General features: G+C 48.3%; 1 protein-coding gene across 2 annotated transcripts; it reads left to right on the top strand.

The window, feature by feature from the left end:
- Positions 1-3,707: 3,707 nt before the first annotated feature.
- DISP2 (dispatched RND transporter family member 2) lies at positions 3,708-22,819 on the top strand. 2 transcript variants are annotated; one of them, XM_033061661.1, is made up of 8 exons: positions 3,708-3,787; positions 10,901-11,347; positions 13,675-13,704; positions 15,218-15,341; positions 16,112-16,227; positions 16,494-16,612; positions 17,197-17,294; positions 18,403-22,819. In XM_033061661.1, exons 1-8 carry the CDS (start codon positions 3,708-3,710, stop codon positions 21,820-21,822), a joined length of 4,434 nt encoding a protein of 1,477 aa, XP_032917552.1. In that variant the 3' UTR covers positions 21,823-22,819. The 2 variants fall into 2 exon arrangements, with proteins under 2 accessions (XP_032917552.1, XP_032917553.1); XM_033061662.2 differs by lacking the exon at positions 3,708-3,787 and adding an exon at positions 9,749-9,933.
- Positions 22,820-23,193: the final 374 nt, after the last annotated feature.

The following is a 23,193-nucleotide window of genomic DNA, read 5'->3' as shown; positions in this document are numbered from 1 at the left end:
TCAGTCACACTTGGAAATGGTGTGAACATATGGGCAGCTTCAGAGAGAATGTGGCTGTGCTCCCAGCACAGAGCATCGGGGAAAATGGGACAATATTGCTACAGTGAGACTTCCCCTGCCAAGACAAAGTGGAATTGGGCCACCATGGGCCTCCTACCCCTTCAACCACACTGCAAATTCAGCACATCTCACTGCTTTAGTTTGCAATGTACCCGTGCCCAGAAACACAACTGGCATATGCCTGCAACCTTCTCAGCCCTGGTATTGGGTCAACAGCTATTCAGAGGTTTACAGCACTGCAGGAGCCTTGCAGAAGCCTGAGAAAGAGACAAGGGCCCTGCATGGATCTCTCCTGTCTATGCTCCAGCACACACCCTGGGTAGGAATGACTGATGATCAAAAATAGGCTGCGAGCCTGATTCCTGAGCCCCTTTCGACCCCATGCCTTACAATGGTGTGTACTGCCAAGGATGCTTCTTACCAACACAGACAGCTGCACAAATTCTGGAAGGTGATGGCTCCTCCAAGCCCATCCCAGTACAGAGTGGTCACAAATGGCATTTAACAAACGGGTGCTGAATCTTATTCTTTTAGGTAGTTATACTCCTAAAAACTAAACATTTTGCTGCACTATGAACCGGAAAAAGGTCATCATGGACCAGCAGCATGGAGGAAAAAGGTGGAGGGAAAACATTTGCAGAGACACATGTCCTTCTGTGCACAATGACCTTGCTTGTGCTGTGCTGCTGGGACAGCAGCAAACCAATCTGGCTGTTTAGAGGAGAGTCAGCATCCATCTGGACCTTTCTGTTCAGGCACCCAGCACCAATGGCTTTGGCGTACAATGTAAGCATTCAGACAAACTGAAACCATGACAAAAGCACTTTATATCTGTAAATTAACTCCTCCTGAAGTTTCAGAAGGTGGGCAGTGACATTCACCTGTCAGATACACTCTGCACAGTGAAGTGACTGGGGCTCAGTTGGCTAATGCAGAGAGCTGTTCTCTGGCTAAGGAAGCAATTCCAGTGGCCGAGACAATGGGAGGTTTATGCAGCAGGAGCAGCCAGGACTGCTGCTGTACCCTTCTAGCACGGGAGGTGTCTGGCACACTGTCACTGGCTTCGAGCAGCAGAAGTACTCTGGCCATTTCATTGCTCCATTGAGCAGTGACAAACCAGGGCTCATAAGCTGGCTGCAGATCCACGAGCCATTGCACATTGCCTGGAAACCAGCAGTGTGCTGCAATATGAGGCAGCTGCGCAATCATCACCAGCCTTGCTTTGCCCACATGACTTCAAGGGCTTTGGTGTCCATGAAACTCAGGACATCAGTGTTTTTGCACTGTGCAAAACATCATGGTGGTGTCACGAGGGCAAGCTGTCAGCTTTGAGCATGGCTTCCCTGAGATGCATGGTAGCATTGCCTGCAGAAGGAGAGGCAGGGATACATCCCAATCCAAAGAGACTGCTCTGGACCACTTGGCTTCCATCCTGCTGACTCACTCATCGTGGTTTGCCAGACATTGTGATAGAAAGAGTTCCTCTGGTCGAAGGCTGTTCTCATCTTCATGGAATTGTCTTGTGGGAAGCATTTATGTTCCTAAAACAGTTTGGAAACCCCATTTACTTGTCCTTCCTGCTCACCCTTAGGTTGTTTCTGAAAGGAGAAGATATCTTGGGATCAGCACATGCCTCCCCTAGAACGACACTGAGATCTGCCCCACCAGTCTCAAACTGTCCGAGCACAGGGAGGTCACAGAGTGGCAATATTCCAAATGACACAACGCATTAAGGAAACTATCAGCTTCTGGCTGATGGGACAGGCAGCTTCTCCCCTGCTGCACTGCAGGGGCAAGAACCAAGCAGGTTTTGAAGTAAGGGACTCCTGGATTCCCGGTCTCTTCCAGCCCTGGCCCTGCAGCAGCAGCCCCAGGAGGGATGCTGCCTGCCTTGGGCAGTGCTTTGCGGAAAGCTGGGAGCACAAAGCCCTGCTGTAGCCCCTGGCTAAGGGCAATGAAAAATGATTAATCCATGTGTTGAATACCTTGCAGCAGTACAGAGGAAATCTGCCAAGCTGTGGGAGTGAGGAAGCGTGATCACCCCCACTCACCAGACAAGGAGTTCACACCTCGAGCTGAGCCAAACTAAAGCTGTAAGATGTGCCTGTCTGTCAGAAGCCGTGGGATATTTGTAATCCAGCTGATTCCCACCATCCTTGCAGCTCCCATGGTTCTATTATTATCATTACTGTTGCAAGAATTATTATTTAGCATAGGGAAGAATGAAAATGAAATATCACCCATGTCCTTGTCACCACATTAATGCTTGCCAATCTTTTCAGCAGATACCAGGTTTCAGTCTTTCATGCTGGGCCACACAATACAAGCTGCTCTGGAGCTGCTCCTCGCAGTGATCCTACCAGGCAAGTGACATTTCTGTGGCTAAGGCTCAGAACAGCTGGTCCCCTGCGGCCCAGCCCAGCAGAGAGCACCACGCTGGGCCAGCAGCGCTGCCCGAAGCCTGTACTTGAAACTCCCTCCTGCTGGGTTTGGAGAGGTGTCAGCCTTCGGTGGGGGAGAGTCACCCACCCTGGCATTAGGAAAAGCTTTTTGTTCTTTAAACTGCCTCGGGCATTTAAGTCATTAAGGCAGGAAGGGCTTAGTCTAAGCAGCTAGAGGATTAGTGGGAGTTATAGGATACTCTCCGCTCTAATACTTTCCCTTTTTGCTTCAGCTGTTCCGTATGCGTGAAGCAAAAAGGATGCCACCCTCGTGAGAAAGAAGGTCACTCCTGCTGTGAGGTCCACAGGCATGGCCACGAGGAAAGAGAAGGTCACAGCCATCCCCACAGCCACACAAAGGATGATGAAAAAGTAGAGAAGGTCACTGTCACTCCAGTGGCAATACAGACAGTCATGAGAAAGCCTCGAGCCCTTCCTACACGAGTCACTGGCATGAGAGCAGAAGGAGCAGCCACCTTCCACCAGCTCTGTGGGAAGCTATTCCCATGCACAAGGAGACACATGTGGCTACCACCCAGCTCAGAGCAATGTCATGGTATGGATAGACAAGGACTGAAGGATCCTGTAAGGAGATGCCTGACATCCCTGTATTCTCCATGCTTTCAACTCACTTTTTCAAACCTACCATCTATTTAAAAACATCATTTACCTTCTAAAAGCCAACAATCCAAAACGCTGCCCTGCGCATATAAAGCCAGGAGTGCTTCTGGGAACATTCCCAGTCCGGGTCAAGCAGGAGCACAACTGCGGGGATGAGGGACTTGTCACCCAAAGGATGCTCGGTGCCCCGAGCTCCTGTTCCACACCCACGCGCTCAGCCCCATCCCCGCCAGCCTGGCTGGCCCGGGGGCTCACAGTTCCCCCCGCAGCTCTCCTGGTGCCGGCGGCTGCGCTCCCGCGCCGGGCCCGCCTCCGCGGCCGCGCAAGCGCCGCGCCGAGCCGCGCAGAGCCCAGCCGGGCAGAGCCGAGCTGAGCCGCGCCGACCCGAGCCGTGCCGTGCTGTGCCGAATAGGGCAGAGCCGAACCGAGCCGAACAGAGCCGAACCGGGACAGGGCGGGCCGGGCAGTGCCAAACCGGGCAGAGCCGCGCCGAGTCGAGCCGAGCCGGGCAGAGCCGGGGCACTCCCGCCGCCGCTCCGGAGCGTTCAGCACCGCGGGCACGGACAGCGCCCGCCGCCGCCGGCCATGGAGGCCGCGCCCTCCCCGCCGCCCCGGGAGCCGCGGCCCGAGGGGACGCGCCGCGGTCGCGACCCCGCCTCGCCCAGGTAGGAGCTGCGGGATCGGGACAGGGGCGCGAAGCCGCTGCCCTGGCGGGTGGGAACCGCCGCCCTGCCGCCACCTCCGGCGCTGTGTGTCGAAGTGGTCGGTGTCACCGGGTTTTCCTTGGGACCTGAGTCCCCAGTCCCGCCGAGGTGTGTCCCGTCCTCAGACCGGGGGTGCAGACAGAGTCCCTCGCTGCCTGCCCAGCTGCCCACCCGCGATTCGGGCTCTGGCGATGCCCAGCCGGGGTCCTGGTTGCTCCTGCCCTGGGGCCAGGAACACCATGCAGAGCCAGTCCTGCCGGGGGTCTTCCAGGTTTGGCCTTCCGGGTAGGTTTCAATCCTGCAACATGGTGTTCTCTGCCTTCTGCAGCAACGGTAGAGCTATTGTTGGGAAGCTCAGCGTGTTTCAGACACAGCCTTATTGCACTCAGCTGTGGGCAAACATGGGTTTCAGTCCAAAGATCTCCTCCATAAACCCCCACATTTCTCATCCCTCTGTACCATATGCTCCCTTACCTGGTGTCGTAAGCCTCAATCATCATTTTCTGGATACATCAACAAGTCCATAATCATGGACAAGCAGCCATCCCATATTCACAAGCACACTGGCGTTTGTTAGACCAGAGCAACAGACCTAAGCTCTTCAGATTCTGCTTGACCAGAGCACACCCAGAGGTCAGCAGCACACAAATCCTTTCTGAAAGCCCGAGTTCCATTTCTGTCTGGTACAGGATATTCACGCTGAGAGCCCCACCCGCCCGGAGACACTGACAGGGCACTCACTGCTCATCAGACAGCTCTGATGTCCTCGGCCAGAGGCTGCCGTGCCTGTGGGTCTCAGTCTTCAGCGACTCTCACACAGTCCAGCACTGGTTTAGACTCGTGCATTAGTGGGGGCTGAGCAGCTGCTGAAGCCATTTTCTTTGCTTGTGTGTGTACTCCTTGGCCGTTCAGACAGGTCTTGAAATGAACACTGCAGCCTGCAAGAAGTAAGTTACAGAGAGTTAAGCCACCTGACAGGAGTATTTTGAACTTCACCCATGCTGCTCACTCAGTCACACAGCTCTGTGGTCTCTACCCTCTGTCCTAGTCAAGGCTCTTCATCATCAATGCTCACCCCATCAGCACAAAAACACAGATGTCAGAAAACACCACCTTCCTCCTGGCCTCTTTCAGCCTGCGACACTAAGGTGGGGATTTTCTTTTCCTTTCCCTTTCCATTTCACTCCTTTTTTTTTTTCCCCTTCAAAACGGGGCTTTGCAAATATGATTTTCCCAGTGCAGACAGAGCTGTTCTGGCACTGAAGGTGGGGTGGGAACCTTGAGCCCTCCATGTCTGGCTCTATGCCAGCACACACACCTGTACCCACGGCAGCAGCAGCGGCTGCCTGGTGTAAAGGTAAGGCTGTTCGCACGAGTCAATGGAAAGAATTATAAAACTAAACTTTTCCTGGCAGACTACGTGGGAAGCAGAGTTTTGCAGTCTCATTAATTTTTCATGATGATTTAGCATACTCAGGAGTCTCACTAACAAAAAGACTGTAGGTCTTCTCAAGGGTATGCACGATCCTGCTGCTAGAGTGAAAAAGTAAAACAAAAGAACTCTGCAGGAATTGTTCAGTGCACAAGGATTTGCCGCAGCCAAAGGAGGAGATGGATTGCTCAGGAGTGCCTGTCTCTCCCTGTCAGGGAGACAGGGAGCTAGATAACGAGGTGACAGTGAAAGGCAATGGACCCTTCCCTAATCCCAGGGAAAGGGCATTCTTATCTCCTTAGAAAATACAAGGAAAAAAGCTCTTTTTCTCAAGAGCTCCACTGCAGTTTTGCTGGTAGTATATTCAAAGACAAATTTAAATTCCATTATAAAAGCACATTCTTAAAAAGTCTTTTACAGCTCTCCAGGAAAAAGCTATTAGTCTGGATGGAAGATGACCTACAGCACATGGATTTAATCCAGAAAGAATTCATATTTCTTTTTCATTTGGGAACACTTGTATAGCTGATATGCAAACAAAACTTTGCTAGAGGAAGGAAGAAAAAAAAAAAGGAGGGGAAAGAGATTCAAACTAGCTTCTTTTTTTTAATGAATGAAATTTTGTGGCACTTAATGTCTAATTGAGCAAAGGTTCTTGATGAAAAAGTACTCTGGTTGTAGGCAAGGTACAGACTTCTGCCATTTTTCTCCTTGTTTTTATTCCCCCTTGAGATTCCTCTGGCAACAGGAGAAGTTGTAGTTTGAGTCAGGCATCAGACAGCTCCATTCACTCGGTAGGTGTTTCCCATCTTTCATATGCAAAGTGCTTCTTGATCCTCTCTTTAGTATGCAAAGGGTGAAATGATCTATTAAGAAAAAAAAAAAAAAAAGCAGTGCTTATAGCAATGAGTTTGGGGATGAGGGTAGAATTAGACAGACAGAGAAAAGAGTCATTCCTGCAAAAGGCTGAATATTTTTGGCCCATTACCCTTTCAGAACAATATGTGTTCTCCTGCTGCGTGGCTTGGGGGAGACAGCAAGACCAGGGAGTGCCAAAAACTGGAGTAGCTTAGGAAAAGGAAGGGGCCTTTATGCTACTATTTCCCTGCCTGCAAAGCTTCCTCCATCCCAGCTCGGCTCTGTATGCTGCAGAACAAAACCAGCCTGAGGGGAATGTGCTGGGAGCAAGAAGCCAACAAGGCATGTTTCCAGTAAACCACCCTGCTGGGGCTGAGTGAGCAGGCAAAGCCTAAAGCCGGGTCCTGCAGCCATTCTCTGTGGGGCAGAAGGATGCTGGTCTCTGGAAGAGGGAGATAATCCCTGCCAGGGGCATGGACTGACAGCATACAGCCCCTGGCTGCTGCCACAGACCCTGTATCCCACCACTGCTCCACATCCCTGCAGACCTGGAATGGCAGAAAACTGTCTTCTTAGAAATCCTGACCCTCTCTTTCCTGTTTTTTTGTGGGAAGAAGCTGCAGTCCTTTTGCTGGGTCCCCCACACAAGGTAGGGTATTTGTGCCCTGGTACTTGTCTCAGAGAAGCACTGCTGCACTCAGAGTGGCTTGGGCAGGTCCATAAATCAGATATTATTCTGTCTAGACATCTCAGGGCAACAGATGGGGAAGCAAACAGTAAGAACGACACAGCTCACTGGTGTGGGTAACGGGAGCAGTTAACCCTCGTCCATCCCTTCCCTTACACCCCTTCTTTTCTCCTTTCCCTGCATCTCTCTGGTTGCATCCAGCTGAGCCTGGAAAAGAAAATGGAGGCTGTCAGCTGCCTCTGTAGGCTTTTCTGCAGCTGAGACACCATTTCTGCCCATTTAATCACAAAAATATCAAATATCTGACACAGCCCAGAGTGGGAACGAATGTCAAAAATAAAAGTCTTTGTCAGTGTCAGCATGGCAAGCAGAGTCCAGTGTGGTGCTCTGCCCTCTTCTCCTCGTGCCTGACAGCAAACAGACATCAGAAATCCCCAGAAACATTTTTCTAGCATACTTCAGGGTCCTGAGGGCCCAGAAAAGTAATAGCGACATGGTTTCAGGCAAAGAAGGAGCAGCCCACGTGTCTGGTGCAGACCTCAGCAGACCAAAGGTTAAACTCACCAGCACTACAGCTAATTGGAAGAGCAGCAAGTAGAGACTCGAACTCTGCTGAGCTGCCAGCAGTGATTATCCGAACTGATCATTATTTGCAAGCTTCAGGTTTCCCTGGAGATTGTGGATAGCCAAGGTCACATCATCATGGAGTTGGAGAGGGATGAGCATAAGGGAACTCATATCCGGAGGGTGATTGACAGAGCTGTAATTGTTTAGTCTGAAAAAGAGATAATGGAGAGAAGTCATGAGTGAATGATCCAAACTTGCCAAAGTTATTCCAGAATCTGAAGTCACTGAGCAGCCAGGGATTGAGTTAGGAAATTATACACGAGGGAACAGCAGAACTTGACAGCATTTCACAGCAAAGATGGTAAACAAGGAGAGTGTGATTTCATGTGAAATATTAGACTCAATGTTACCAACGTATGTGCAGAAAACCCGGAGGCAATCTGCGATATCCGAGAGTTTGGCATCTGTTTTTCCCACCAGGAGGCTTTGTAGCCGGGAGTTTGTGGAGGAAGAATTTTTCATGGCATGGTCTCCTGCCTCTCCCTGACCATGTTCAAAGTGTATTTGTTCTGTCCAGTGTCACATACCCTCAGATAAGGCAGACAAGCTAGTTAAGTCATTAAAAGCTTCTGGTCCCAGATTACTGTGCAGATACAGTAGTTTAAAGGGATAAGAATTTTGTTTTTCCTTTGGAAAAAAAAAATTGGAACACCAAAACACAAGGTGTCAGTGCAGCAGTGTCTTTATGAATTATTATGCACTGTAGGAGAGCATTACCTATTTAAAGTGTGCAAAAACTAGGGAAAACAATGGGATCAAGGTCAAGGAAAAATAGTACCTTAGAGGTAACAAAAAGGGAGTCGGATCTTGTCAAAGCATAACACTACCATGACTTCAGCTGTCTAATGAAAATCCCCTGCAGTACAAAAGTACAAACTGCAAACAAGTCACTGGACACATGGGAGGAGAGGGATGATTTTACACTTCAGGTGGCTTGAGGCACCCTCCAGGTCAGCTGTCCCAAACAGCCTCTGCCCTGCAGCTCACAGCACTGTAGGGGATGTGGTGGTTCAGCATCCTCCCATCAGGCTGCCTCTATAATTAGCAGAGAAGTGCAATGACTAATTAAAGATGTAATTTTATGTGTTGACTACCACAGACCCTAATCTTTCCCTGGTCTGTCTGCAGCTCCATGCTGCACCTGAATCCCTCCCCGTGCAGAGACAGCTCTGATGAGGCTGTAAGAACCCAGACAAGAGCTCAGATTGCATCTCCTGAGCAGCTTTGCTGGCACTGCATTTGTAATCTCATGTATGATAAGTGTGGAGTCTCCTGTTGTGAACTACCTTTACACAGAGCTCTAACACAAATCACACGCTTGAAAGGCCAGGTAATCCTGTAACTAATCCACCTGGGACAGGACAGCAAGTACTTCAAGCCTATTGTTGATGTTATTTGACAAGTTCTGTGGGTGACTGGGATATCTTTGTCACAGTTCAGGAGTTTCTGCTTTGCCAGCTGCTCTCCCTCCTGCTGTACTGAACCAGCTCAAGTCTTACCAGTACCTTGCCTTGCAGCTCAGAGGCAAATGAGCAATGGAACTGCTGGGGACAACCTTATCTCAGCCATATCTCACTGAGGTGAGATAAGGTGTGTGCACACACCTGTCTGCTGGTTTCCTTACACCTGCTTCCACATAGACACTGACTTCTTTCCAGCTACTTTGCATTTGCACATCAATTATGGCTTCTGAAGCCAGGAACCCAGGAATGTGCTATCTGTGTCTGTAACTGCTGCAGCTTTCTTTAGGCTTAGAAACTAAATGTAGCATTGGATGGAGCTTAATCGTCAAGATTTCTCTGTTACTGGTCCCTGGACTGGTACAGTGTGCAAGTGAAGCTAAGTGTGATGCCTGTGCCATGAGTGTCCACACGGGCACTGGTGTAACTGCTACCACAAACATGACTCTGCCGTAATGATTTTAATGAAATAAGCCCATTTTGTACAATCATGAAACACAGTTTATCAGTGTTGATAAACTCAGCTGATGTTGGAAAGTACACAGCACAGACTGTCAAGGCCAGTATGTCCTGCTCTCTGGAAAAAATAGCAATTTTCAAGCTAATAGTATTCTCCAGATTCTTTTGTCTTTGATCGTCTCATGCCAGTTAACTTTGGGTGCAATTCTAGAGACGTGTAATCACAAAATTCTGCTCTTTTTCCATGGCTGTGAGAAAAATACATGAGAGACACTCTATAAAATATAAAAAACATCCTTTCCCCAAGTTTTTACCTTCATTTTTTCCCACATCACAGCAGGTGCCTCAGGCTAAAGTTCATCCCGCTGCAGTCTTGCTCCAACGCTCATAATTCTTTGATGACTTGAGACACTTTGTGATTCTGGCTGGCCTGAACTGTTTGTCCTTTTTAATCCTGGATGCCAGGCACTGCAGCAAGACACATAATTCAGCTGTAAGAGACCATGGCACGTGCTCTGAACAAGGACCAGAAAGTGCTGGCGTTTGCATCTCTTGGGACAGCAACTCCTGAAGCATTTCTGGGGTCAGTCTATTGTGTGTGAAGGGGTTTTTGGTGTTACACAGACTAAGCAGTCCCTCAAAGTATTATCCAAACTTTCTCCAAGCTAGCAAAACCTCTCAGGCTTCATAAATCAAGAACTATAGGAATGAAATAATGCTTTAAATTACTTGGAAAGAAGAAAGTGTATCCTGCAGACACCTCATTATTTGGGAACTGGAGTCTGCAAATGTTTTGTCTAAGTAAATTCAGCAGCCAGAGGACAGTCAAGTTTCAAAGGATCTATAGAGATCCCAGTCCATCCCCTTCCTACAAGGTAAGACAAATACAATTTGTTGCTGTCATCCTTGGGAGATGTACGTTTAAAAAGTTCCTGAAGAGCCCAGTGGAGCATGCAGGACATGGGAGCCATTAAGGGATGTGCCAGGCTGGAGGCTGAAGGCCCTGTGAGATGTCACAGCCCTCAGGTTCACTGCTCAGCTGTGTCAGTGCCAGGGATGACTCATTCTCCTGCTGACCCAACATGGAACAGTGCCAGTCCTCCTGCAGAGCAATCACACTAATTAATCCTCCCAAGGAGTGCAGATAATTGAGTGACTTCTTCACATGCAGATTCCTTTGGTTTCTGTTTGTTCAGGCCTCTCTAATCTCTCTGGGTCCTGAGTTAGGACCCCCATTCCACAGTGAAATATCCTGGAGAATTTTTGGGCCGGGTATTACCCAATTTTTAAAACTTTTGGAGCAACACACACAAAGGATGGATTACAGGATTCTCCTTCACTTGGGATTGCTGAATGAGTCATGGATGTCTTTATAAAAAGCATAACTCAGTTCAGCCCTTAGGCTGACTCCTGGTACAGGATACAGTGGGTGAGGTTTGACATTTATGTTATGTGGGAGGTCTGTGAGCATCTCCAGTTTTTGGGATACAGTTCCCCAGTGCAGCCTTTCAACCTCTCCCATTTTATCCTTCCCTTCATTTCTCTCATAGGGAAAAACAAAATGCAGGACCTTGCCAGACCTGCCTTGCCATGCCAGAGATTGGGAACGCTGAGCTCAGCTACAGCGGCACTTCCTGGGAAAAGATCTGCCCAGTCCATCACTGCCCCATCCCTGCATCCCCTGGGCTGAGAGAAGACAACTTGCCCTCCTCCAGCCACACTCTTGGGCCAGTCTCCACCCAGTCCAATGGCCAGGTGCCATCAAGCTCCCAGGACTCGCAGCAGCACCACCCATATTACCCCTGCAACCAGGAGGAGTCCCAAGGCAGCTACGGCCTGCCCTCGCTCCCTGGCCATGGCGAGAGGCCCGTGCTGTGTTCCCACCTTTCCAGTGGTGACCTCGTGCCAGTTTCCCAGCACGAGGCCTCGGAAACGCCCTGGAAGCAGTGGTCCCCCGGGCAGCAGCGGCCAGTGCAACACCATGTGGTCACTGTCAGGTAAGAGGCATGTGGAGGGTGGCTTGAAAGAGCGTCTTCCAGACTTGGTGGGGGGAAGTGGGAGGGATGAGTGGGGTCTGAGCTGGGATGGATGAAACATGGATTTGCTCCTCAGCTCGGGGCAGCAGCTGTTCCAAAACACACAGAAGGATCCAGTTTGCTCTCTACCTCTGCGTGGGTGCAGAGAGTTGCCATTCCCGTGCCAGGGAGAGGTGGGATTTCCTTCTCAAGGGAGTGGCTGACTAAAGCCAGGGTGACTCAGTCACTCCTAAGTCATGCAGCTGTCAATATGCTCATCCTCCTTTACCTTTGTATTTTCTCCCTTTGCACTCCAAGCCACCCAGCTGCAGTTCTTTATCTTGGCAGAGTTCTCAGTGGAGGGAACAGAGTTCATTCTTTTACTGCCCCCACAGAAGCTCCTGCCAGTGCTGGAAGAGAGTGGCAGCAGAGGGTAAGCACTGGCTACAGCTGAGCAGTGAGAGATACAAAAGTGGGGAGCATTTTTGGCTTTCCACATTGGGCAGCAGTCAGTGTATGAATTCCTTGTTGTCCATGACAGAATCCATTTGCATGCAGTGCCTGGGTAACAACAGCCTGAGCTACAACCTCTGCTCCTTCCAGCCAGCACCATCCTTCCTCCTGAGTGTGCCTTGTAGAGTCCACTCTTGGCACAAGAGATCATGATCCCTTCACTGCTGTAGCTGAAGCCACTGAATCCTGATAAAAGATGGCACAGGATTCCTTTCTTGTCTGTGTACAGCATTGCAGTGTTAGGCACAAAAATCCTTTAGAGTCTCATTTTCCAGCCATGTACACTGGATTTAATTTGCTTATGTTTATGCTTGTGTAGAGAAAATGAAGTCAAAGGAGCCTGGGTCTTTTTTCTGAATCGTTTTCCTGGATCCTTTTTCTGGGTCCTTTTTCACTCATACGCTATCAACAAAACTGCCAACCACGTCCTCTGTAACAGGTTATTTAAGCAGGAAGCACAGCTGGATTGTAAATCCCTGGCAGTGTGCAGCACCAGCAGTCAGAAAAGTGATAACATAATAATGCCAGAATGAGGTTTTTAATCCAAGCAAATCTGCTTGAAGAGCTATTGTGAGGGAATTAGCACAGGATGGGCAGTGTACTGCTGGAGAGAGACTTCACTTTGATAATCTAGGGAGCCTTTTGCTCTGCTCCTCTCTGTCCAGAATCTACAGAGCATTAGCGTGACGAGCAAAACACAGAGTCATTTATTACATGAGCCACCCGGAGTGACTCTGCCATGGGGAGCTCTCCTCCACTGCTTTTCCATTTCTCCCACTCATAACAAGGCCAGGAAGGATGAGCTGCCTCAAGGTCCCCAGTTGGCTGCTGCATGGAGGGGGGGCCATCTGCCCAACACAGATATTGCAGTGCAGCAGGACCTTCTCCCAGTTTATGCAGGAGTGTAGGAGGGTGAGAGGAGGAGGGAGCACTGGCTGAGCAGAGCTTGGCACAGCTGTGGAAGGAGGTGGGAGCCGTTCTCTGGAAGCTGTGACCAAGCCAAGGCTGTGCCAGACTGGGGCATGTTTCAAGGGGATGTTTCAGAGCAGAGAGACAGAGCAGAAGAAAAGGTCCTGTAGATATCTGACCCACCAAGATGCAGCTTTTCGGACAGAATGCCAGTGGAGGGCTTGTCATCAGGGATTCATTAACAAACTTTGGATCCCCTGGGGAAAGCTTTTTTATTTCCCCCCTCGGAGCCTTTCAAGTAGGAGTGGCAAATGCTCCTTTGTGAAGAAAATCCTGAGAAAATATTTTTAGCAGCTCCACTGGCTTTCTACTCTAACAGGCTGAAAAGACACTGTCTTTGGAGGGACCCAGGAAACAAATGAGAGTCATCTTTTTGGGAAAATCCTCACTGAGCAAAACAGGAAATAAAAACTATCTACAGTTGTTGCTAGCCCAACTAATGAGATTTGATAAAGACGTTTGCTTTTGTCAAGAAACACTTTAGGAAGTGCAGGGAAAGCACTTAAACCAGATAGATTTTAATGGATGAGATCTGCAGTAGGATTTCTATAGGAGCTGCATTGCTAATGCCCAGTACTCTCTGCAGGGTTTTCTGAGGGACAGAATTAGGAGCAACTACATGGCTTCCCATCCTGTTTGGTTAAAATGGGAGAGGGAAAGGCTCTATTATTCATTAAACTAATTCACACAGTGACAGAACTGTGTCAGCACTGGCTCACCTTGGTGCTTACAGCCCTGCAGGGGTTAACCTGCTCAGGAATTAGCCTAGCACTGGGCTTCCCAGGAAAATAATAAATGAACACATCTTTTTTCCTTTCTGTCTGCAGACATGACAAAGCTTTCAGGATGCCAAAAAGGTATGTTTAACAGCAAAAGCTTCCTGTCCTTGTACCCTGTGATCAGTGCTCTCCTGTCCTGCTATTGGGAGAAGCAAAGTGTTAATGCTGGTGACATCCCAGCAGGCCCGGCTCCAGAGGCGAGGTCAGCACTCCTGGGGCTTTCCACTCCTTGGAAAAATCTCCATTTGCTTGTGAGATCAATTTAACCTGCATTAATGAATAGTAACACTGTCTCAGTAGCTGTTCTTGGGCAGGTGCCTGGCTCTAGCCCATACAGTAGCTCTATATATATAGTAATTCTGTATGTGTCTCTGTGTGTGTTTGTGTGTGTGTGTATACATGTAAGGTTAATCCAGCTTGTCCTGTCAGAAGAACAATAAGGAAATGAGCCCATCCATGAAATAAACTCATCTTTTCAAAAGACAGAAAATTTAAAATATATTTATCAAAAGTAAAATAATTTTATTGCTTTCTACTCCTGTTTAAAATCTGACTTTTGTAAACTATTGCTTCTGGATGATTTCAATAAGCACCTTCCATCATCAGCAACTGCAGCTGATTTTTTTGGGGTTTTTTTTCTGGTAATTGGACATGGAAGTACCCAAACAGCCTTCAGAAATTAGACACTCTAATGAGTAAAAAGCAGTTTTGTTCATTTTCATAGTAAAGACTTTGTCTATGAAAACAAGCAGGAACCCATTCTGCTATCTTATAGCTCAACTGATATTTCTGAGGAAGACAAAAATCTTGACACAGTAAAAGCTGCACTGGTAAAAAAATGTGGGAGAGTAAATTTCGTAGATCACCCTAGATGGGAGACAGTTTGTCCCAAAGGAAAAACAGGACTTGGACAGAAAATTTTACACCAGTTCTTTAAGAACAAAAGTAACTGGCAAATAATACTTTGGCCAGAGTAAACTGCTTCCCTGGAAGGGTTTTGATGTCATCAAAATGTTGTGATACATCATTAAAATTGTATGTATTCTAGAGAATATGTATGAATTTAAAGCAGCGTCTAAATGCACGAATTTAGAGCAATGACAGTGGGCTTGCTTGGGTCAGTTACCTTCAGGGACTTTTCAGAATAAACCTGAAGATTTCTCAGGGTCCAGTTTGGAAATCTGTAGCCAAAACTGTTGCAGCCACCAGCTGACATTCCAGTGCACGGGAAATTAAGAGAGGCTCTTTCTAAATGCAATCTTTGAACTTAAATGTTTAAAGCTTCATTTTGCTCAAGGACACAAGAGTCTGGTTTTTATTATTTCTGACTGAAAAAGCTGGAAAATGTGGGGAGGCAAAATGTAATTACCCGAGTTAATTAGAGCTGCCTACAAATATCCAGTTAGAGGTGTAATATGTTCATTAATAGTTGCACTAGAGCCTCCGAGCTTCACAATAAATAACTGCGCAAACCAGACACCCTGATTTTTTCCCTTCCTGTTACTCACACCTCATTGGCTCAGCAGCAGGTTTTGTGCTGAGAGCAGAAGCATCTTACCAGCTGCTTTTTTTCTCCTCCTGTTGAGTGCAGTTACTCGCAGCTGATCGCGGAGTGGCCCCTGGCTGTGCTGGTGCTGTGCTCCGTGGCGGCGGCGATCTGCACCGTGGCTGGGCTGCTGGTTGGGAACCTGCCTGACTTCTCAGAACCCCTCATGGTAAGTCCCTACAGTTGAGGTATCAGTAGGAATGTAAGGAAAATCCACTCCCAACCAGTGATATCATCCCTCCAAGATGAGCAGAATGTGCCAGTCCTGACACCCAGGAAGAACACAGCCCGTGCCAGTGGCAGCCACCAGCCCATCCCTCAGCCGGGCTGTGCACTCCCACCAAAGCCTTCACTCCCGTGTGGAGACACTGCCAACACAAACTGGGATTGCTCCCTTTGCTCCCTTTCCAAGGCTGGAAGGCTGGGATTGCCCACAGTGAATAGCTAGGCTTGGCACAGATTGGATAGAGGAGCTGGCTTTGGCTCCTCCAGTCTGTGCATGAGGCTTTTGATTTGGAAAGCCTGCTCTGTTCTAAGCACTATGCACATGCAATGTTTTCCATGTGGAATGCCACATTCCCTAAAATCATCCCTGCCTCTGGTTCATGAAGGAATCTTGAGAAAATAAGAATACACTAGGAGAAAGAAGAATACAAAAAAGCAAAATAAGTGTCAATTCTGTAAGGGACTACTACACTTGAAAAGGAGGAGAAATTCTTAGGAGATCATTGTTGATGGGAAGGGAAAGAGAAAGGGAAAGGAAAAAGGAAAAGGTTCATATTTTTTCTCTTATTTCTGGGATGCAGTATTTCCAGGGAAAGTTCCATTTGCGTATCTCTCCAAGATGCAGTAATACCTCATACAGTTTCCATGTCAGAGGCCTAAGGACAGCTGAGCTGAAGTGGAGCTGTGACCTTGGTGCCCTTTTCCTTGGTGCAGGGTTTTGAGCCACGGGACACTGACATTGGCAGGAAGCTCACTGTGTGGAGGAACATTGAAAGCCATACAGGCTACAAGAAGACCCTTTCCCTTTCTCCCTATGCCAAGAAGAAAAGGTATTTGAGCTTGGTTTGGGGGGTTTGAGGAACATGTTGCATGTAAAGTTACATATTCAATACTCAAAAATATCTATTGAATTTCATACGTCCTATGCTTAAAAGCAACCGAGGCATTGGAGAGTTTGAAGTCAGTGTGCCTGCAATGGGTTTGGGCTCCCTACTGCTGTGTGTGGCACCAGAGCCTTGTCAGTGACTGTAACTCCCAGCCAGATGCTCTCTTGTTAATAATAATAGTTATTAACAATAATCTGCCCTCTTGCTAGCTATGATGACCTTGGCATGGGCAGAGGACAGAAGGCTGCTCAGGGAGAACAAGGAGCAAGGACACGGAGAATGGTGGAAACCATCTATGGAGCAGATGGATTCTTCTGCGGTCCCCCAGGTGACTGAAATATTGATGGGACAGTAAACACTGCCAGAACTAAATTGACAGAACTGTCAGAGTTCAGGACAAAGGAAATATTCTGAATTTTCTCTAAACAAGCAGTGTGTACAATTCCACCTGTGAGAGCTCTGACAGTGCCCTCCCAGCACTTCGTATCTCAGAGCTCAGAAAAGGCAGATTCAGAATATTTTTATTCGCTTCCTTGCCTTCTATCCACCTCTGAAACAAGACACACACTACACCCACAGGTCCTTGAGGGTTTTTGGCTGAGCTTGAGCTCTTCCCTTGTTCCAGGCATGCAGAACCAGATGCCAGCAGTCACTAAGGGCAAGCTGACATTTGATTCTGAAAATGCCCTGATGCTGCTGACCAATTTCAAGAGGCAGGGCTGAGGTCACACAAGGCACATGCTCACTACTGCCCTGTGACCTGCTTCCCTCCAGGGAGCCCTACAGAGCAGTCCTATGGACAGAGATATATGTTTATTTTTTCTGTGAAGAGAAAATCTACTGCAAACAGCCTGGCTGATTCATCTGCATTACCTAATCCTTTTACAATTTTTTTATTATTATTTATTACAGAGAAGAGCTATTCCCAGCTGGTATTTATGTCCACAACTGCTGGGAGCTTATGGAACTTGCAAGCAATTCAGTCTATGTGTCAAATGGAACAAGACAAGGTCAGTGATGGCAGGAAGAACACATGTACGGGCTGTCTCTTTCCTGTCTGCTGCAATCTTTGATGTCTTGCTGAGAGGATGCCAGACAAAAAACAGTGTAAGCTACACATCAGGTTTCACCTGGAGGAATCCAAAACATTTCACCTACTTGGCAATATAGGGATGATCCTCATGATCCCACCTGCCAGTGGCAATTTATACAAGAATAAATGGAGACTGAATAGGAGCTGGTCCAGAAGCCAAAGGTGTCCATCAGAAGCTGCTGAGGATTTTGGGGATCAGAACATAATTATGGAAATGAAGCTACCAGCTTGGAGACTGGTGGCAAGTTTTACAAGTGAGAAGTTTAATTGCATGAGCTGCATTTGCCATAGGAGCCAAATTTTCAAATCTGTGGTTATAAAATATAAATAATAGACAGCGTTTAATTTTTGCAAAAGGCTACCAACTTTCCATAGCTTTGGTGTTCGGGATTTGTCAAGGAGAGGAGAGGAGAGGAGAGGAGAGGAGAGGAGAGGAGAGGAGAGGAGAGGAGAGGAGAGGAGAGGAGAGGAGAGGAGAGGAGAGGAGAGGAGAGGAGAGGAGAGGAGAGGAGAGGAGAGGAGAGGAGAGGAGAGGAGAGGAGAGGAGAGGAGAGGAGAGGAGAGGAGAGGAGAGGAGAGGAGAGGAGAGGAGAGGAGAGGAGAGGAGAGGAGAGGAGAGGAGAGGAGAGGGGAGGGGAGGGGAGGGGAGGGGAGGGGAGGGGAGAGGAGAGGAGAGGAGAGGAGAGGAGAGGAGAGGAGAGGAGAGGAGAGGAGAGGAGAGGAGAGGAGAGGAGAGGAGAGGAGAGGAGAGGAGAGGAGAGGAGAGGAGAGGAGAGGAGAGGAGAGGAGAGGAGAGGAGAGGAGAGGAGAGGAGAGGAGAGGAGAGGAGAGGAGAGGAGAGGAGAGGAGAGGAGAGGAGAGGAGAGGAGAGGAGAGGAGAGGAGAGGAGAGGAGAGGAGAGGAGAGGAGAGGAGAGGAGAGGAGAGGAGAGGAGAGGAGAGGAGAGGAGAGGAATTACTGCAGCAAGTAAGGAACACTGGGGCTGCAAGAGAGGCTCTGACCTGATGCCCCCTCATGTTTTTCAGATACGCTCACATGTGCATTTTAGAGACCTCTGCCAGCGCACTGAAGACAATGAATGCTGCCCAAGCTGGTCCCTGGGGAACTACATTGCTGTTCTGTACAACAGGTCTTCGTGTCTGGAGATAACCCAAGGAGACATCTCCCATACCCTGGCCCTGCTCCGTGCCTGTGCTCCAGACTACCACCGAGGTGTCCTCACTCCGTCCTGCATAGGCCCCGAGGCTGTCAGACAGAAACATTCTCAGTGTGCCCAAGTCCCAGAAAAATGTACCCGCTTCAACGCCATCTACCAGCTGCTTCACTTCTTGGTTGACAGGGACTTTCTCAGTCCCCAGACGATGGAGTACCAAGTGCCCTCTCTCAAATACAGCTTGCTTTTCCTGCCTACAAGAAAAGGTGCATCTATGATGGAGATCTATTTAGACAACCTTGAAACCTGGGATCTGTTTGACAACTACACGTCTATCACTGGAATGGACCTGGGCCTTAAACAGAAACTATTCCAGCACTACCTTTTACTGGATACTAAGTATCCAGTCCTGGCAATATTAGCTATTTTTCTAAGCATTTCTTTTTATTTACGCTCAGTGTTTATTACCCTGATGGTCCTGCTTGCTGTTGTCAGTTCTTTAATGATCTCCTACTTCTTGTACAAGGTGGCCTTCAGATTCACCTATTTCCCTTTTGTAAACCTGACAGCAGTCATCATTCTCAGCAGCATTTGTGCCAACCACACTTTTGTCTTCTTCGACCTCTGGCATCTCAGCAAGAGCCAGAACCCTTCTGCTGGGCTTGCTCAGTGGGTGAGTCAAACCATGCACCATTTTGCCTATCTCATGCTGGCCTCATGCTTCACAACCGGTGCTGCCTTCTACGCCAGCTACATCAGCAACATCACAGCCATCCGCTGCTTCGCTGTCTACATGGGCACCTCAGTGCTGGTGAACCTGGTTTTCATGATGACCTGGCTGCCCTCTTCGGCCGTGCTGTACGAGCGCTACATCGCAACGACCTGCATTTACAAGCCAGAAGCCTACTGGAACAACAGCAGCCACAAGAGAGCTGCTCTCTCTGTCCATTATGTCCTCCGGGCTCTCCAGAACACACTGTCTGAAACCTCCAAGCTGCTCTTTGAAAAGCTTCTGCCTTGCGGGGTCATCAAGTTTCGGTACATTTGGATCTGCTGGTTTGCTGCCTTAGCCATAGGAGGTGCCTACATTTCCTGTTCCAACCCCAAACTCAAGCTCCCGACTCTGGAGACATCGTCCGTCCAAGTGTTCAGGCTGAGCCACCCCTTTGAGAGGTACGATTCCGAGTACTGCCACCAGTTCATGTTTGAGAGGCTGGAGCACGGAGAAGGGCAGCGTATGCCGGTCACCATAGTCTGGGGAATTCTGCCCGTGGACAATGGGGACCATTTCAATCCAAAAAGCAACGGCACCCTAGTGACAGACACCACCTTCACCATCCAAAACCCTGATGCCCAGAAGTGGCTCCTCGAATTCTGCCAAAGAGTGAAGAACAAAACTTTCTATTACCCTGATGCAGAACAGAAATCTACCGTGTGCTTCATGGAGGAGTTCCTCAGGTGGATGGACAGTCGCCAGTGCTCCCAGAGAGACCACAGCTTCAACCTTTGCTGTAACCAGTTCTCCTTCCCTTACAGAAGTGAAGTCTTCCTGCACTGCATCAAAATGATGCTCCTGGAAGAGGGCAGGGAAGGGACAGAAATGTACGATCTGGGCCTCAGGTTTGATGGGGAGGGAAATGTTGCTGCCTTAGTGCTGCAGTTTCAAACTGTTTATTACTATACCTTCAACTACAGCAGAGCCAAACAATTCTATGACGAAATCAGCCTCTGGATAACAGAGGAAATGGAAACTGCCCCCGTGGGGCTTCAGAATGGATGGTTTACCAGTAAACTAGAGCTGTACAACCTCCAGCACAGTCTCAGCACAGAAACCATGGTGGTCATGGGGCTCTCCATAGCCATTTCCTTCGTGGTGCTGCTGCTCACGACCTGGAATGTTCTCCTCAGCGTTTTCTCCGTTACTGCCATTGCAGGCACCGTCCTGGTAACCATTGGCCTTTTGGTCCTCTTGGAGTGGCAGCTCAACGCAGTGGAGTCTCTCTTCATTTCAGCTGCAGTAGGTCTCTCTGTTGACTTCACTGTCAACTACTGCATCTCCTATCACCTGTGCCCCCACTCTGACCGCCTGAGCCGAGTGGCCTTTTCCCTGAAGCAGATGAGCTGTGCCACCGCCATGGCAGCTTCTGCTCTCTTCTCTGCAGGGGTCATTATGTTGCCTGCCACAGTCCTGGCATACAGGAAGCTGGGGATATTCATCATGATGATCAATTGTATCAGCTGTGGGTTTGCCAGCCTCTTCTTCCAGTCGCTCTGCTGCTTCTTCGGCCCAGAGAAGAACTGCGGGCAGATCCTTTGGCCTTGTGCCCATACCATGAAAGACTATTCTGATGACTCGGGGCCAAATGGAAACTTTGCCTGTGGGGCCAGTGAGAAGCAAAACCGGTTGCGGAAGGTTCAGGAGTCCAACACTGCAAACGAGCAATATGAGCTCCAACCCTTGTCCAGGAAACTCAGCGACAGTTTTGACAACAGCACTTCCACGAGCAAGCTGTCCAACCGGCCCTCTGTGCTCTCTGAAGACATACAAGTTGAAGACAACAGATGCCCTCGAGTGGGAATGCACCCCTCCCTGGAAAGAGAGAGACAGAGTCTGCAGGACACCCTTGGAGACCAGCAGGTCAGCCTGTGCCAGTGTCCTGCCCTGCAAACTTCCTCTCCTTACAAGCACAGCACCTCAGAAACAGAAATTCACAGGGAGAGGCTCTGCCGAGATTGTCGCTGTCGGAAGTATGGTCTGAAAGCATGGGATGGGTCTGGGCTGGACCACATCCAGCCAGCTGGCATGAAAGAAGAAGGGCAGCTCAATAAATCCCAGTGCTCCAGTGACACTGCCCAGCAGCAGTCAGATTATACCTCAGACCACAGCCCCCTCCCTGCTGCTGACATCTACAAAATTCACAGATGCCTTTGTTCTCTTGGCAGCTCTTTCGATATGCTCAACATCTCCAGCGAGACGTCGATCAGCGATTTTGAGCAAGGCCTGAAGCTCGCTGAGTCAGCCAGTTCCTGTCCCGATGCCTTAGAGCTGTCTGACTCCTACGGGAATGCCGAGCGAGGTTACCTGAACGGGAAGAGAGATACCCTGCGGCTGGACCTGAGGGAGACTGTCTTTGATGTCTCTCCAGCTGCATCGCAGCAGAACAGCTCTTCATGGAAAAATCGGTTTGGATTGGGGAACGAAGCGCCGGTCGTGCTGCCCAACAGCCAGCCAGACATGCCTGATGTTTGGATCAAACGATCCAGTGCACAAAGTTCTGGCTACAACAGCTGAGACCTTGCAGAAAGCAAAGCTGCTGCTAGGGAAACTGGAAGCTTGAAAGTCCTTAAAAAAATATCAATTTTTTCCTCCCACCTCTCCTAGAGCCGAGACTATTTCTTAGTATTTCAGCTGTGCAAAACGTGTGTTTTCACAGGAATCAGCAGATCTGATGCCAGTGAGAGGATGTGAGAGCCATCGAGATGGACTACAAGCCCTTTGACTTCCAGTGTCTGGTGCCATGTTCACAGCTGTTCACAGGACTTACTGAGTAAACATGGTTTGTCATTTCCTACAAGGTGATTAGGTTTTGTTTGCTTGAGAGAAATAAGAGAAATAATGAGGTGAAGCTCCCCAGGTATTTAACGACAGAGAAAGAGAGCTCATGTAAAAAAACAAAAAAAACCACAAAAAAACCACAAAAAAACAGAACAAAAAAAATCTAAAAAAAAATTCCAAAACTATGGAAAATCTAGGTATAAAGTGAAGTGTATTGTGAATGATAAAAAAAGAAAAAGTATTTAATTTTCTATTTTATGCAAAGCCCAGATCCACAGACCACATCAAAATAGCTCAGCTATTATTAAAAGTCTCATTAAGACTTCTGAGTTAACACAACCTCTTCCTGACCATGGAAGAGGCTGCAGAATCCAGCCCAAATTTATTTCCAGTAACAGTTTGTTACTGTTGTTCAGTTTGTTTTATCTGAAGAAATTCCAATACTGCCAAAGATTTTCAGTGTGAATTTCCCCCTTGAAAAACGAGTCCTCATCCCTCCCAGACTCAGGTGCCTTGTTGTGTCCTCTTTACAGTGTGTTCCCACTCAAGGCATTCCCCTCAAACATGTAACTTTTTAAAATTCACAGATCTGGTGCATCTGTAATTTTAGGGGTTTTCCCTCTCTACCAGAAACAAACAGGAAAACAACCATTTATTTGACCTTATTTGTTGAAAAATAAAACATCATCTCAACAAATTGACACACAATAAATGCTTGTAACCTTTCCTAAAATCTGTGTGATGCTTCATTTTCACTGAGAGCATTGTAGTTATTTATCTTTTAAGCGTTTAATATATTTTCCAAAGGGAAGAATACTTCTTTAAAATACTTATTCTTCTGACATGCGCGAGTTGTCCCTGTGCTGTGGGAGACAGACAGCAACTCCCTGATATCCATTAGGGATGTGGGCTTTTAAACATAATACCAGAGTTTGAAATACTTCAAACATGTCAGTTGTGTGGTTCTGTATTTTTCACATTTCAGTTTCAGGGTATCCTGAAATTGTCATAGTGAATGTCCAGGTGGGTATTTAGGCAGCCAAAGCGGAACTGCAGCATCCTCCTCAAAGAGCTATCGGGACAGACTGCCCATCCATTAAGAAAACC

Source organism: Catharus ustulatus, chromosome 6 (genome assembly GCF_009819885.2).
Source record: "Catharus ustulatus isolate bCatUst1 chromosome 6, bCatUst1.pri.v2, whole genome shotgun sequence".
In the NCBI taxonomy this organism is placed as follows: Eukaryota; Metazoa; Chordata; class Aves; order Passeriformes; family Turdidae; genus Catharus; species Catharus ustulatus.
Note: the sequence above shows the minus strand (reverse complement) of the source record. Positions and strands in the feature narration are given on the sequence as shown.